Source organism: Psittacula echo (assembly GCF_963264785.1).
Source record: "Psittacula echo genome assembly, chromosome: Z".
NCBI classification, from domain to species: domain Eukaryota; kingdom Metazoa; phylum Chordata; class Aves; order Psittaciformes; family Psittacidae; genus Psittacula; species Psittacula echo.
The window spans coordinates 63,446,226-63,462,859 of NC_137742.1; the positions used below are offsets into that span (position 1 = coordinate 63,446,226).

Sequence of the window (16,634 nt, forward strand, 5' to 3'; positions counted from 1 at the left end):
GTCACTCCTAATTGCCTGCTGTAGTTCCTGCTTCCCATGGTCTCTGACAGTTTCGATACATTCCAACCCCCACAACTCCCCCTTCTTGTTTTATCAATGCAGTATAGACTGTTTCTTAAAAGCTTGGAATAACATTCACTGTATACATTGTAACAGACAAGGTACAAACATACAATGGCAAAGAGAGCAAGCAAGAAGATCAATTGTCCTTTAACCAAAGTCAACAGGCGCGCAGTTATACCTGCATCATCTTCCCTTAACTTCATTATACTGTCTTTCAACTTGCAAATACTTTCATGTATGGATTCTGAATGGTCTGATAAATTCATGCAACACATTCCTTCCAAAATTTCACACCCATGTCCATGCACTAAGAGGAGAAAATCGACTGCTGCCCTATTTTGTAAAGTCACCTGCATAATAGAGTCGACATCAGTGAGCAAAGCAGAGAGAGCAGATGCTGTAGCATTAGTTTGTTTAGCAAGCCAACATCCTAATTAATTCAATGTTGCTAAAGCTTGAGCGCTAGCTACTGCGGGAGCTAAAAATGCTATTATTTCACCCAAGTTCCAAAAATTTACTTTGTCTTCACAGTGAAACAAAGGGAAGGTTCCTCCGAATCAACAGCTCGGTTGAAAAGCATGCGTTGAAAAGCACGACCTTCAAGAACGCAATCCTTGTTTATTTATTATCATAGTGTTATTAGGGATAAACATGCCTAAGGTCCCTACTGCACACGGGCCGCCCTCTGTATGGGACGGCACCCCCTGCCAGGCCTGATCTTATGGCAACTGAGGCATGGACTCCGTTTCTGGCTACAAACGATATCCCTTATTGAGTGAGCTCACAGCCTTTTATAGTATTCTGCCTAGCGGTTAGTAGCGGTTAGTTCCTTTGGTACTTTTCCATCAGGAAACAATCTTATTGATCATGCAGTCTTTATCTTGTCTTTATCTTTATTCTTTATCTTGTCTTAAGCATCCTCCTGTTTCCAAATTTACAGTCCTCAGAATTTATCTTGACACTCTTTCTTTGGTTCCACCTGATGTTCTTTCTCCAGTTCTTCCCGACTTGTCTCATTCACTTCTTCCAAGGTTTGTGGGTGATAAGAGTCCCTTGATGCTCTTTCTTCAGTTCCACCTGATGTTCTTTCTCCAGTTCTTCCTGACTTGTCCCATTCACTTCTTCCAAGCTTTGTGGCTGATAAGAGTCCAGATGTCCAGGCTCTCACCCAGGTCTACTGGCGCAGCTTCTTGTGCAGCATTCCCCACATCTTCCCCTTCTTTATAAACTAACAAAACATTGTTGATAGACTGAGAAATCAAATGATTTATACAAGCAATTAAACAAGGAACTGTGATTAAAATATATAAAAAGATTTTACACAGGCTACTGCAATTTTAATAATGTCTTTCAACCATGCACTGATGCCCCATCCTGACAGCAAACGTTCTAGCCAATTCCAGCTACTGTCCGCTCACAACTTCTGAACTCTGTCCTTTGGGTTTTGAATTGCATCATGGACAGACTCAGAATGATCAGATAGGTTCATGCAACACTTCTCATCAGTCTTTACAACCATGTCCTTGAGCTAACAGCAAAAAAATCTATGGCAGCTCTATTTTTAAGGGTAGCATGTTTGACTGAATCGTTATCTGTTAACAGACCATTGCTGTGGGTGAAAAACCTCCGGGACAGAGGCTGGGTTTCTTCTCGTCTCTCACCGGGAGGAGTGGACCCCCCGCCGGCCCGCAGCACTCATCTTGGCGGGCGCAGCGCCAGCCCGTGCCTGCCGGAGCACAGAAAGGCGAGGGGCGGGGGAGTATCATAGCCCTCTGCCCGCGGGCAGACAATGGGGGGAGCTTGCCGGAGCCTGCTGCTGCCGCCCCCGTGCGAGTGAGTGAGGTCGCGGCAGCGGAGAGGTGGAGGCTGTGCGCCCGTGTTCTGCAGCTCCTTATCCCACCGCTGACACCAGGTGCAGACCGTCGGTCGGAGGGGAGCCGCCGCCGCCGCCGCAGTATCCAGCCGGCTCCCGCGGGAGCGTCGTTTTCCTCCCCGCCGTCCAGCCCGCGGTTCGCCTTATAACGGACGGGATGTGTAGCATTCAGTTTTTGGGGCAGGTTTACATCACCTTGATTTTTCGCTTCTTTTTTAACGTTTTTCCACATATCATGCGGGTCAGGGGGGTAGAGGTCGGGTTCGCTGTCAGGGTCGATTGGTCCGGGATCAAAAGGGTCATCTCTGCCTGGCTCATCTGCTGTCGCAACCTGCCGGCGGATATCTTCCCACCGATCGATCTGCGCGGCAGGGTGCGTGAGCACCGGCAAAGCTTGTTTCTCACGACAGCCAATGCCAGGATCAGGCGGGAATGGATCTGGCTCAGTTTCTGGGTCTACTGGCCCCGGGTCTAGAGGGTCCAGAATGTTGTTTGTTGGGACAGGAGGGGCTGATGGTGCTGATGCCTCCTGTGCTGCCCTGTCAAGTGCCACATAGACTGAACGCCATACAGCCAGCAATTTGGGGGCCGCCGTGTCATCCCTTGTGGCTGCATCCCAGATGCAGACCCCAATCTTGTCCCATGTTGCCTTCTGGTAAATATTAGTTGATGTTGCCTCACGGGCATGGGTTGAGACCCATATTAACAAGTCTTTCAGACTGTCTTCATTTACAGTAACCCCTTTCTTCGCTAGGAATTTTACTAGCACTCTGAACACTGATTCGTGCTCTGGGGATACTGAGTTTTCCATGTTCCCGTTCCCAGCCGCTTACCTGAGTCAGAGGTATAAGTAATTGCTGCAGCCTTTCGGAGTTCAGCTGGGCATCCTCACTGCTCACCGAGTCATGGCTCTCTGTCAAGTCCCTGTTCAGGCACCATTTGTGAGGATGGAAGGCACGGACCCAGAGGTAGAGTACAAGCTGGATCGTTTATTGCAAGGATTAAACGGTATTTATATGCTTCCAAGCAATTAGCCAAGCACATCTGTGTCTGCCTTGCGGTTACATTTATGACTTCGGGCAAAAGGCCTATCTGATTTTTCTCATCAACATCCTCTATCCAGTTCTGACATCCTTATTCCTTGCCAGTTCCAACATTTTCCAAGTACCAGTCAGGGACGGGTCACTCTTAATTGCCTGCTGTAGTTCCTCCTTCCCATGGTCTCTGACAGTTTCAATACATTCCAACCCCCACAAAAGCACCTCTTTGACACTGTTCTAAAGCACAGAACTTGGAAAGCATTCAGTGCTGCATTTATTGTTACCTCCAGAGAAGATACCTGAAGTGCTTGGAATAGTGATTATCTCCATGTGCAGGCAGAAAATGGGTTGTGCTTCTCACTGAAAATGGACTGTTTTATTTATAGTTGCTGACTAATCACCTTTCACAGCTGCTGGAATAAAGATTATAAAACTGTATTTACCTATGCAACTTTCTTCTATCACCCTTACTTTGCTATGCCCAGAAATTAGAATCATAGAATAGTTAGGGTTGGAAAGGACCTAAAGATCATCAAGTTACAACCTCCCTGCCATGGGCAGGGACACCTCATACTAAACCATGCCACCCAAGGCTCTGTCCAACCTGGCCTTGAACACTGCCAGGGATGGAGCATTCACAATTTCCCTGGGCAACCCATTCCAGTGCCTCGCTACCCTTAAAGAACTTCTTCCTTATATCCAATCTAAACTTCTCCTGTTTAAGTTTGAACCTGTTACCCTTTGTCCTATCACTACAGTCTCTAATGAAGAGTCCCTCCCTAGCATCCCTGTAGGCCTCCTGCAGATACTGGAAGGCTGCTACAAGGTCTCCACGCAGCCTTCTCCAGGCTGAACAATTCTGCAATACCATACCAGTTGTTGCCAAATGGAGTACAACATGGTCCCTGCCTGCATCTAGGAGTTTACAACAGCAACTAGTTCACCTTTTGAAACCAAGAGGATGATTTGTTTAAATACAAATAAAAAAGCCATTTCAGTTGAACAGATTAATGTCAGAGTACTTCAGGGACAACATGGTGATCAAAAGTTGCCACAGGATGGATTGGCCTTTCTGAGAGTGAGGCAGCAGGGAAAAAAACAAATTCAAACATACAGTGGAACAGAGGGACACATCTGTTAGCAGGATAAACTCACTAATGGAAAAACAGGATCAGAACTATGAAACATTAAAAACTACCAAGATCTGAAATCTGCTGTGGAAAAGAAAGAAAATATTTACATATGGTTTACACATGCCTATATATATATATTATGTATCTCCAGAACAGAATACTACACACAGTGGTAGAAAAAGAAAATTACTGTAACTACTTAATTACAGGTAGACGGGAAGAAGCCAAGTGACATCTACAAAGTGCACGTATTTTAGGAATAGGAGGGAATAAGCAGTCTTTTCAGGATGAAAGAATGCATACATCATAGCCATTTTACATGTTGTAATTCCACAAGGTCTTTATATTTAAACAGGACCACAGCACAGGTTCTAGGACTGTATGAATCTCTCAAACTATTTTGTAATGAGTAATGCATTCAAACTTAAACAGGGGAAGTTTAGATCGGATATAAGGAAGAAGTTCTTTACTGTTCTTTACTGTGAGGGTGGTGAGGCACTGGAATGGGTTGCCCAAGGAAGTGATGAATGCTCCATCCCTGGCAGTGTTCAAGGCCAGGTTGGACAGAGCCTTGGGTGACATGGTTTAGTGCGAGGTGTCCCTGCCCATGGCAGGAAGGTTGGAACTACATGATCTTAAGGTTCTTTCCAGCCCAAACCATTCTGTGATTCTATGATTCTACCTGAAGTAATTCCAGACAACACTGAACCATCTCATATCACCAAGAATTTCCATTTCATAAGCATCACAGTGAGGATCATCTCAATAAAGCTAGATATTTAGCCAGTTTTTCTGCAGAGCAGTCATAACCTTCCTTGATACAGTGGAAGTGTGCCAAAACTGGGTTTGACCTCTTGAATTACAGGAAAGTGGCCGAGTATCCGCTTCTAAGGGGTGTCACTCTGCATCCAAGTAACACAATAAACGAGGAAGAAAACATTTAAACAGTAGTAATATTTCCTTAAATAGGAGTAGGGAAAAACTTACTGCTTCTGTATCCTTCAGCCTGTTGCATTTATCAGGAGCAATTTATAGATATGGAGGAAACGGTGAAGAAATGAATTGGTTTTCAGTTAAACCATACCTGGGAAAAATCCAAGGTATTTTGAAGGAAAGCAATGAAAACTACTGAAGATGGAAAAAAGGGGAATTCTTCTATTTAAGAAGTAAAGATTTCCTTCTAGGAATTGAAATAAGAGTTGTAGTTTGAGCTACTCCCATTAGATCCCAACATCCTTTCTTAAGAAGGTAAAAGCCTAATTTATAACATGGAAATGGAAGAATGGCTGCAAGCTAAAAATTTTAATAGAAGAGAGAAATGAGACTTCTTCCAGAAAAGGGGTATTTCATCATTGTCAAGTCCAAGAATTTAAATGCAGGAATGCAGGATATACAATAATTTTGTAGATTATGACTGTCCAAATAGTTCAAATCCCATCTCTATTTTGAGATTAAGAAATACTGGATAGCTGGTTCTACAATTTCACATCGATTAGGTTTTTCATTACCCCAAGCTTTTTAGTTGAATCACTGTCATGGAAATTGGTCCACCATACTATGCAATACAAACTTTCGGTTACATTTGTTAGGCGCTGCTTTATCTGCCCTGCAAAAATGTACAGATTAGGTAAGGGTATGTTGCCACAGTTACCTTGATCAAGGATATCCAGACGTTTATCAAGAAAAAAATTTTAAAAAGACCATTTATTAATTTATTCAAGTCCAGTTTGAAAACTATTGTATTCCTGGAAGCTTGAAGTCTCTTAGGCATTTCCCTTTGTACACCTGTGGAGCCAGATGGGCATTTTCTCAGAGAAAGACTGAAGGATAAAAAGTTTTTGTTATACACATTCTGCGTATGAGGACAGGCTGTCATTGTAAGTGGTCGCTGTATACCCACTGATGTAGGGCAGTATTACTTGATAAGATTGAAATAAATGTTAACTGCCTTTTGCAGAAACCCAGTCACATGAGTAAGACCAAATAGCAGACTGTTTACATGTACATGCAGATTAACAAAGCTGAGACTGAGAGACTCAGGTGATAATCATCTAGTAACTTTAGTTTGGTCTGAATTATACCTTCTTTGAGCATATCAAGATATCCCCTGGTAGTTAAGTGACAATTAGTTACAATTTCTGCCTTATTTGTGTCTTGCATTTGACTGGCTTTAACCCCCAGCCATTAATTCTTATTTCATTCATCTCAATTTCTCTGAGAAAAAAATGTTTCTTAGACTAGTAGTTTTTAATCTGGCAAGTTCAGAGCACCTTTGACAAGACCCTTTTCAGTCCTCCATTGATAGAACAAAACCAGCTCACCAATTGTATGCACCAGAAGTGCCTGCTTAGCAGCGTCAAGGTTCCTAACAGCTCCAGGACTGAGCAAGTAATTTACTCCAAGGGGTGCCCTGCTGAACTTCTTAAACTGCAAAGGTAATTACCTTCTCCTGGGGTTCTACACACTGCAGTAATCCTATCTGAAACCCAAAAGGCTGGCAGAAGGGAGTATTCCTACATACCTTCTCTCCCCAGCTTTTGGAAAATACACCTTTGGCACTTTACTGGGAAAATGCAGAGCAATCCATATACAGCTGTCTCTTTCTCCCCTAGGGTTTATTTCCTTGTGCCAGCCACAGGCAGGGCATCCCCTTTTTCCATCCCATCTGTTCGAAGCTTTGCAGGAAAGGAGCATGATGGTTCTGCAGAGGCTTTGCAGACATTGGCTGAGGGGCCAGGAGCCAGTTCCTCACAGACTGAAGCTCAGGCAACTGCCAGAGGAAGCCTGGAGCTGGGTGTCAGTGTCCTACTAGAGGAAGGCCTATTAAAGGTGCAGACTGAATCTTCCATTCAGCTACTTTTTAGCACTTTCTAAACATCGGAATGATCCTTAAACTTGGATTAGGCTTCTTCTGGTACTGACGGAATGCCCAGAACTCTCATCGAGAAAAAAGAGAAATCTGGATGTACAGTGAGAGGTTATTTAGATTGCAGGGATTTGGACAAGGACTTCTTGTACAAAGAACAGCTTAACAAGTATACAGCACAACAGGCACAACAAGCACAGAACCCTTGTCCCAGCTCCTTTACATGGTAGAATCTGAGAAAGGCACCTAAGAGAGGAAAAACAAGGGATAGCACTGACTACCATCTAATTTCAGACTGAGGAAGTACTAAGACACCTTCTAGGTAGATGAGACTGAAGACTTTCAAATGAAGGAGTTGCTAAGTTTTGAAATTCTGTCAGCATTCCCATGGTGTCTTCTGTTATTTACTTAATCCACTAAAACTCTTGTAATTAAGTGGCTGATAAAACTGGAATGTCAATTTTATAAATATGAAAGCCAGCAGGACTGCAGTGTGAATGATAAGGGCGCAAAAATCAGATGGAATGTAACTGCCAGAGCAAGGTAGATTAGTGCATTCGCAGTACTGAAAAAGAATTCAGAAGAACCACTGCTGTTGCTCGTCTTAACAGGGCTCTTCATCAGGGACTGTAGCGATAGGACAAGGGGTAACGGGTTCAAACTTAAACAGGGGAAGTTTAGATTGGATATAAGGAAGAAATTCTTTACTGTAAGGGTGGTGAGGCACTGGAATGGGTTGCCCAGGGAGGTTGTGAATGCTCCATCCCTGGCGGTGTTCAAGGCCAGGCTGGACAGAGCATTGGGTGACATGGTTTAGTGTGAGGTGTCCCTGCCCATGGCAGGGGGGTTGGAGCTACATGATCTTAAGGTCCTTTCCAGCCCAAACTACTCTGTGATTCTATATCTTTCCTTTAAATTAAGGCAAAAGTTAAAACCCTTTTAAAAAAAAAAAAATAAAAAAAAAATTTGCTAAGAAAAATTTGAAATAACCTTCATCAGAACACCTTCTTCTAACACAATGCCTTTATAAGCAATAAAAGAATAACACAGCTACACTGGTGAGGGGGTTTTTTTCATATTAAAATGTATTGCCAAACAGATAAATGGCAGTTGTAGAAAACTGTACAAAGAAATTATCAATGCTTCCAACAATTTTAGTAAGTAAAAAAAGTAAACAAAATGCAGAAAAGATACAAAGAAAGTTTATAAGCTTATGAAAACATTTGCATGTACAAATCTATCCCCAAGGTAAAGTATAAAAACGTATATTGAATTTATGCAGATACACTCTGGAAAGCATGCCTATTAAAACATCTTTCCTGGCCTTATAAAGGATACTAATAACTTATATTCTGGATGAGAATTAATTTTGCAGCACTTCCTCTCTGAATGCCAAGTTCACAGACAGCTGCTGCTTACACAAGAAGTCCTGTTACTTGCTGATGAAGAATACAGTGTTTTGCCTTCAAACCCATTGTTTCCTACCAGGATAACCTAGAAAAGGCATGCAAAGCATACTAGCCTATAGCAACACTAATGGAACATTAACACAAGTATCATCCTGGACCTCTGTTCCCTTAAGGCCATGTGTAAATTTGTTGCATTACATTGAAAGAGGGGAATAAAACAAGCCACAAAAAACCACAAAAACCCCCACAAACAAACCCAAAAAACGCCACAAACAACAACAAAACAAAACACCAAACAAACAAAAAAACCCCAAACCAACCAACCACAAACACAAAACCCCTAAAAACAAACCCCAAAACCAACCAACAAAACCCCAACACAACCTACCCCTTCCACCCACCCCATTCCGTAAATAGGAAGTGATTTTGCACCTCTTGGGCAAAATTCCAGATGATTTCTGACATACAGCAAAGCATTTGGAACCACAATACAAAGTCTTATTAAACTGATTTTCAACTTGCCAAAATTATTCAGCATGATTAAGCACTCCACTAAACCCCAGCAAGAAAGAACAGTGCAATGCTTTTTGCTATCATTAAGATGTCACCTATAAATAGAATCTGAAATTGTTAACAGCATCTCTGTGCACACTTCTGACACGGTATTTAGAACTGCCTTCTCCAGTGGGTTTCGCAAGTTTGCAAGTACAGTGTTTTCAATCAAAGCATTCATACTTAAGAGGCCAGGCTTTGTACTGTCTAGTAAGAACAGAATGTTAGCACAGGTTTTCTAAACTTATCAGATAACTTCAACACATTGATTTAAAACTGGATCTGCATACAAAACCTACCAACAATGTACAACATCCAGATAAGCAACGCGGTGATTACGTAATCCCCACAATTGTTCTGAGAGCAAATAAATAGTTTAAAATACACATATCGATTTAAAACATAGAAAATAACATCCACAAAGTTATAGCATAGCTAAGTTTCTACACTCCAATTCATAACTTTATCATAGTCCTGAATTCGTTGTTTTATGTGAGAAAGCTTATTTTTTAGGTATTCACAACGCTCCTTTTTCTCCAGAAATGCAGGATCCTGCCAAAAATAAAAAACATTTACATTAACACGTTACACTTTCAGACTCTTCCAAGAATACTGTATTATCAATTATGTTCTTAAGTAAGGACAGTATCTAAATATTCTCCAAAATCACACTTTTCCCCTAGCCACTATTTCTTATTTCCTGCTTCTCCTTCCTTTATGAAAGGCTGGAAAGAGGTTCTGCTTTTATATGCTGTAGTTACTTAGTATGCAGAGCAGTTTTTAAACAGAAATATGCAAATATAAGTTACACACTACTACATAATTTAGATTTTGTAGGTATGTCATGATATGTCTAGTCTCCCCCAAAAAAAGAAATGAAGTTTAACAAACATAGACACAAAATTCAAATTTCATGGGGGGAAGGGAAGGAAAAAGGTATTCGTAATGCATTATGTTTTTAATGGAACAGAGGTACCTGTGTACTGCCCGCATTTAAAACTGACAAAGTGAAACTTCTTGGATTACACTGAAAATTACTTTTTGAGAGTCTAAGTTCCAAGCCACAAAAATACAAAACTTTTCAAGGGTAAGACTATGTTTTCTGTTGTTAGCTTATCTGCTGGCTGTGTCAGCCAGTGAACATAAATGAGCTGGATCCCTCATAATAGCATTCTGCATTCAAAAGAGTGGTTAAGAGAAGAGACATACTTTCAGGAGATGAAAATGCTTAACTGTTGGTTTAGGGTTTTCTTTCTCTCCACATCTGGCTAATGGAATAATTATTCACAAAACAGGCTGTTGGCATGAGTGGAGAGGACTGTGTCCTAATTTTGCCAGAGTAAAATATATAAAGCCCTGTAACCACTACATGAGTTGTACCAAGTGTCAGACATGTTTGCTATTTACATTCTCTTTGCTGTTCATTAGATTTACTAGCAACGTAAAGCTGAAAACACTCACATTTTTCTTTTTCTTGTATTCTTGCAGAACTTTTGATATCCTGTCCTGTTCCTAATGAGAGAGACCACAAACTTTTAAACATTTTGAATTCGCTCCATATCTTCATGTAAATTCTACAGAATACTTGTCAGAAGTAAAATTCCGATTAGATCAGTCAGATCAATCTATTCTAGTGTAACATTTTAGTTGTAAACTTTGCATTTGAGGAATAGTGAAAATACATTAACTGTAACTCACTCAAATGTGAAAGCTACTATCGTGGGGAAAAAAACAAACAAAAGAAAACCAAACAAACAAAAAACCAAGAACACCAGAAAAAAAACGTACACAACTTAACTGCAACTTGGTATACTTGACTGATGACCAAACGAGAAATAAAATATTTTGGGAAAACTTTCTCTCCCTCGAAGTCACTGCCAGTATAACAAGACATTGTGCCCTGGCTAAAGGCAATGAGAAACTGCCTAATGCCACACCTGATTTCATAGGTACTTACATGTATGCTTTCAGGATGATGAGGAAGCTGTCTCAGCAATGCATCCAGCTCATCAAATTTTTTCAATACAGCATGAACTTCCATCGACAGCTCTTTATACTCAGCAAACTGATCATTGAACACTGCTTTGTACCGGTCTCGCATTTCATTTGTTTGAATGGCTGGGTATTTCCTTTAAAAAAAAAAAAAAAAAAAAAGTGTTTTCAAGGACTAGTTTTAGAGCTAGGACTTCAGCAAACACATGGACCATTCACCTTGATACTGTATTTCTGTACTGTTTGCTAATCTCATAACCTGCTGAAATCTGCATTTATGTAAAGCATTAGAATCACAGAATGACAGAATGGTTGAAGTTGAAAGAGATGAATGGAGGTCATACGGTTCAGCCCCCCTGCTCAAGCAGAGCCACCTAGGCCAGGTTGCCCAGAAATGTGTCCAGAGAGACTCCATAGTCTTTCTCGAAGAATATTTTCCCAATATTCAGGTGGAACCTCCTGTGTTTCAGTTTGTACCCTGGTCTATGGCATATAGCATAAAAAGTAATTTATGTTCTCATACTTCACCATGGAAAGACCTGCCTTTTAAAAGGGAGCATGTTAACAGATTTAGCACTTAGGAAATACAAGAGAAGTCAAATTTCAGACACATATTTTCCCCATGTATTGTATTTTTTACTAAGTTGTCTGTGTGGTGGTCATCTATTCCTTTGGCAGTTATTACACTTGCCATATTATAACTTTTTGCTTTAACATCTGAAGTGTTGGGGTTTTTTTTAATTTCATTTTCTCTATTTACATTACCAGTCCTATGCCACTGATACCAGCCCCCATAATCTTTATTTTGAACATTGACTTGATAAAGAATTATGAGCTTGCATAATGCAGGCATGGCTAAGAAGCCATAAATGTACACACGAGAAATGGTGAGTAAAAAGCATCATTGAAGTATTCTCCATTAAGTCTGTTCATCAAATTTAAGTCACTTACGCTAAGTAGTCTGGCATCACTATAGGTTTAGGAATGTGGCCTGCAGGTATATGAACACTAAGTAGTTCTGGTTTTCTTTCCACTGATTTAAGCTGCCTGTAATTGACCTCTTCTCTTGGTCTGTCATCACCTTCATACTGTTAAGAAAAAAAAACAAAAGAAAAACCACACCAAAACCAGTTCTTAAGCCGGTTTTACTTAAAACGTAATAGACATAAACCACAAAATACCCAACTCATCTGAAGACGGACATACAACTATTGAGCAGGAAATCATAGATATTTCTTACAACCCTTATTGTAATTAGAAAATTAGTAATGAGTTACAGTAATGTTGCTCACATAATCTCCATCTTCAGTTTGTCCTAACAGTGGTACCACTGACAGAAAAGAAAGGGGCTTGAAAAGATTTGTCTTGTCTGTCTTAAAAGAATAATTTGAGGAAGTTTCCTTGGATATCCATCTAATTTGTGAATGAACATGAATCACTCAGTTTTCTGGGGTTTCCTTTTTCCCCTTGTTTTCTATTTCCCTTTATCCAGAAATAAAAGCAGGTGGAGTTTTGCTGGAACACATAAAAAAAAGATCAAAATCTGATACTGAAGCAACAGAGAAAACAGTGATAGGAAATCCTCAGTATCTAACAGGAGACATTTAAAGCTAAAATAAACACACCATAGATTTTCTCGGAGTCATCAACATCTGCTGTTAAGATCCTATATGATCTTTGCAGTGTATGTAACTTTGTGTGGCAGAAGCAGTAACGCTGCTGATGCTTCAAAACCAGCAGGGAGATCTTTGGAGCAGCCTCAGAGATACAGGACCAAGCCCAAATCACACAGCACCTACCACTATGCTTCCACTGGCCCTCCTCAAGTTAAGCGGCCAGCCAGGAGCAAAGGGAGTCTCTAAAACCCGCAACACACTGGATGACCTACTGTTTTAGCTATGTCAAGCTAAACTCTGTGATATATGCTACAGAACTCATCACTTCATAAAAAAGGGTAAGAGCACATACAGAAGCAGTCATCAGATTTGTTATTTACAGTACATTATATAACCTAGACTAACTAGTACTATCTTCCCTACAAGGTTCTTGTGAATCTTCTAGGTAGGAGAATGTCATCTGGACTACGTTAAAGAATTAAACCTATTAATAAGTAAATAAATAGATAGGTCCATCAAAATAGTCACAAGAAAAAGAATAACCATTTGAGAACACTAGAAAACAGAAAAATAAATTCCTATTTCCTACCTTCTTTTCTGGAAAAGGGGACTGTGTTTTCATCTGTCAAAAAAAAAAAAAAAAAAAAAGAATTCTTAAATTTTATATTCAGCAAAAATAGTATGCAAACCCAGAGACTTTTACTATCTAAACTTTTTCAAAATAATGCTGTTCAGATAATTACATTTATAATTAGGTATGAAGAAACTTCATATAAGGAGTATTTCAAGAGCAATTGATTTAAAGGCTGCTTAAGAACCGTGGAACAAAAACAACCACGCAAAACTCAGAACAATGACAAGAGCTCCCAGAGCATAGCTGTAGGAAAAGCTTGAAGGAATTACTCCATCCACTTCCCAGCCTCCTTTATTATTTCACATTCCAGTCTGTATTAACTCACTGACACTCTATGGCCTAACTCATTGCTTGGAAAACAGCAGTGCACGAAGCAGTAGCTCAACCAGCAGCTGTTTTGCACAGCACTCTACAAAGCCTGACCTGTCTTTTATAAAAGTATTTCCTTTGGAAATATTAAGTAACTGAAAGAAAAGAACATGGACAGTAAAAGGGAAAAGTGGCTGAACGCCTTCTGTGTAATTCCAGCAATCACCTCATTCTTTCAGGACATAGCAAAAGTTGGTTAAAAAAACTTCCATCAGAGAGATGCAATGTACTTTTCAAAGGGAGAATCTCAGTTTTATGCAAGATGGTGGAATGGAAACCACTGTTAAATTAGAACACTGCAGTCACAGAGCAGAGGAAATGTGACTTTAAACTCGCTCTCTCCTACTGGAGTCACCTAAATGCCCATTCACATACATCTATTTTTATGCTATATTAAGCGTTATTAATTTTAAATGTTTTTTTTCTTTTGGTGGTGTTTTCATGTGAAGGAGGTTTAAAAACAATGACTTTGAATTCTCTAGTTGAGAGTGCTACGTCTCTACTATTACAGTTTACCATTAACCAGGTGAGTATCGAATGCTTTCAGTAAGGGCAAGGCCAGCAAGCAATGCAAAATGCTTGATGTGAAAACGATGAAAGTGATTGAAATCTGAGATATGAAAACCCAGCGAACTCTGTCAATACTATTATTTTCTGATCAGTATTGTAAGGAAAGCTGAAAAGATGTGAAGAAATACCTTGGAGTTTTGCTTGCAAAGTAAAAGTATTTCACGTGCTTATGGTTATTCGCACTAGCACTTACTGTGCTGAAAGCACAGTTTTCATATACATGTTAGTATATTAAACCTAATTTAAGCCTAACCCTGCTGGTCAGCTGAACAAGCACATTGCCCATTTTTTCCTTTGTTTAGAAAATACATACCAGGAAGCACTTCGTCAGCTAAGGCAGGAAAAGAGCTGAGTGTTACAAACAAAACAGAGCCAGCTCCTTACAAAAGTGAATTAAAGAGTAGTAAAAGTCCAAGAATTTGGATCAGATATCTTAAAAACGCCTTTCATTTGGTGAGTTAAATACTGTTAAGACTGGCAGAAGCTCACCCTCTGTGCACCTGCTGCAAAGAAGACACCTGGTCCATCGTACAGAAAGATCTTACAGAACAGCTTTACCTGTGGCACAGAAAGATCTTACAACTGCTCCCCATCACACCATACCCTGTAGATACAAAATGATAACTAATGACTTACCTCTTGCTCCATTAACTCCCTGTGCCTCCTAGCTCCTTCATGCCTCCACAACTTCAGAGAAACCATCGCGCTAATTAGGTAGATGATCACCGTGACAAACAAGAAGACAATTGCTGCTGTCTGACCTCCCTCTACCCGGCAAACAGACGCATTTATCGGCGTCTTAAACAACTGGTAATAGCAGAGCCCACCTTTGTTGGTATCATTTACGTACACTATGGCAGCTGACATGTACAGAAAGAACAAGGCCAAGTTAATTCCGAACTCGGTCAGAGGCCACCAGTTGGAATCGAGGAGAATAGTCCGGTAGTACATGGACATGCCCAGCACCAGCAGCACGACCGTGACTACCCACGACATTCCAGCCGCCACCAGCACAAAGGGCGTTTTGGGTCCGCCATAGGAGTAGCCTCCGTAGGTGCTCCCAGCCGCGTAGCCGTAGGAGTACCCGATCGTGTTGTACCACTCGTCCTTGTGCACATAGGCCGTGACACAGGCGAAGACAGCGGCACCCAGCAGCAGCTCGGCCACGCAGAGGATTCTAAGCAAGCCGGCCCAGGACTTCATATAGGCGTACCGCTGGTGGTAGGCCTCCACCCGCTCGCTGTACGTCTGCCCGGTGCGGCGCTCCAGCGACCTGAAGGGCTCCGCGGGAAGCATGGCTTCGGCCTCCTTCCGGGACGTGTAGCTCGCGCCCGACCCTCCGTGCGGATCCTTGTAGGAGCCGGGCACCGACTTGCGCTCGGGCGGCAGACAGGCAGGAGAGGCCGGCGGCGAGCACTTGACCCCGTCCGAGACGTACCTGATGTCGGAGGCCGTGCTGTCCCAGCTGGAGTCGTTGTGGCGTCTCCCTCTGAAAAAGTTCTTCCACGAGTCCGGGATGAACCGGCGGACCGGCTTGAGCTCGGCCGGCGCGGGGCTGCCCTCCCCGGGGCCAAAGGGAGGCTGCAGGGGAAGCGGCGGCGGCAACGGGGCGGCGGCTCTCGGCTCCGTGTCTCGGGGGAGCGAGATACCGGGGCTCGCCCCACGGGGCAGCAGGGACCCGCCGGGCCCCCCGCTCTCCGAGCCGATACTCCTCGACATGGCTGGCGCTCGGCCCGACGTCAGGCGCTGCCCGGCGCCGCTCGGCCGCCTCTCATTCACCCGACGAGAGGAAGCTGCCGCGGGGTCCAAAGGGCGGCCGGCGCAGGGCGGAAGAAAAGAACGACCCCTCCGGAGAGTGTGTGAGGAGCCCAGCCCAGAAACTCCCGACGCCACTCCCCGCCCGACACTGGCACCTGCTCCTACACTGCCTCACCTGCGGCCGACGGGCGGCCCCTGCCCGCGCAGGCGGGAGCGGCGGCTTCCGGTCGGCAAGCCACGGCTGACAGCGGCTGCCCCTCCCTACCCCGCACCGGGGCAGCGGAGCTGCGGGGCGGAGGTGAGCGGCGCCGGGGCCCCTTCGCGTCACGAAACGCGGTGACTCCTGTCAGCCAGCGGGCCCCGTGGAGCCATCCCGGCCACAGGGAAACCGAGGGGTTGAACTGGCTGGTCGGACGGAGGTAAAACACCTCCTCGTGTCATTCACTGATCGAACGTCCTGTGGAGATAAACTGAGAGAGCTGGGCTTGTTCAGCCTGGAGAAGAGAAGACTCCGGGAAAACCTTGGAGCAGCTCCCCGTGCCTGAAGGGGCTTTACAAGAAAGCTGGAGGAGGACTTTTTATGAGGACATGTAGGGATAAGACAAGGAGTAATGGCTTTAAGCTGAAAGAGGGGGGATTTAGATTAAATATGAGGAAGAAGCTCTTCACCCTGAGGGTGGTGAGGCGCTGGCAGAAGTTGCCCAGAGGAGCTGTGGCTGCCCCATCCCTGGCAGCGTTCAAGGCCAGGTTGGACGGGGC

General features: G+C 42.9%; 1 protein-coding gene across 2 annotated transcripts; it reads right to left on the minus strand.

Moving 5' to 3' along the window:
* Positions 1 to 7,560: 7,560 nt before the first annotated feature.
* Positions 7,561 to 15,925, minus strand: MARVELD2 (MARVEL domain containing 2). 2 transcript variants are annotated; one of them, XM_080638418.1, is made up of 6 exons: positions 14,754 to 15,925; positions 13,134 to 13,166; positions 11,880 to 12,016; positions 10,894 to 11,065; positions 10,398 to 10,448; positions 7,561 to 9,488 (listed from the first exon to the last, which is right to left on the minus strand). In XM_080638418.1, exons 1-6 carry the CDS (start codon positions 15,834 to 15,836, stop codon positions 9,372 to 9,374), a joined length of 1,593 nt encoding a protein of 530 aa, XP_080494544.1. In that variant the 5' UTR covers positions 15,837 to 15,925; the 3' UTR covers positions 7,561 to 9,371. The 2 variants fall into 2 exon arrangements, with proteins under 2 accessions (XP_080494544.1, XP_080494543.1); XM_080638417.1 differs by lacking the exon at positions 7,561 to 9,488 and having other exon boundaries at positions 10,362 to 11,065.
* Between the last annotated feature and the right edge of the window lie 709 nt (positions 15,926 to 16,634).

Coding starts and splice junctions, on each gene's coding strand:
- MARVELD2 (XM_080638417.1), bottom strand. CDS start 15,836: ATGTCGAGGAGTATCGGCTCGGAGAGCGGGGGGCCCGGCGGGTCCCTG. Junction 13,167..14,753: donor GGGAGTTAATGGAGCAAGAG/GTAAGTCATTAG, acceptor TTTTTTTGACAG/ATGAAAACACAGTCCCCTTT. Junction 12,017..13,133: donor CCCCTTTTCCAGAAAAGAAG/GTAGGAAATAGG, acceptor TTTTCTTAACAG/TATGAAGGTGATGACAGACC.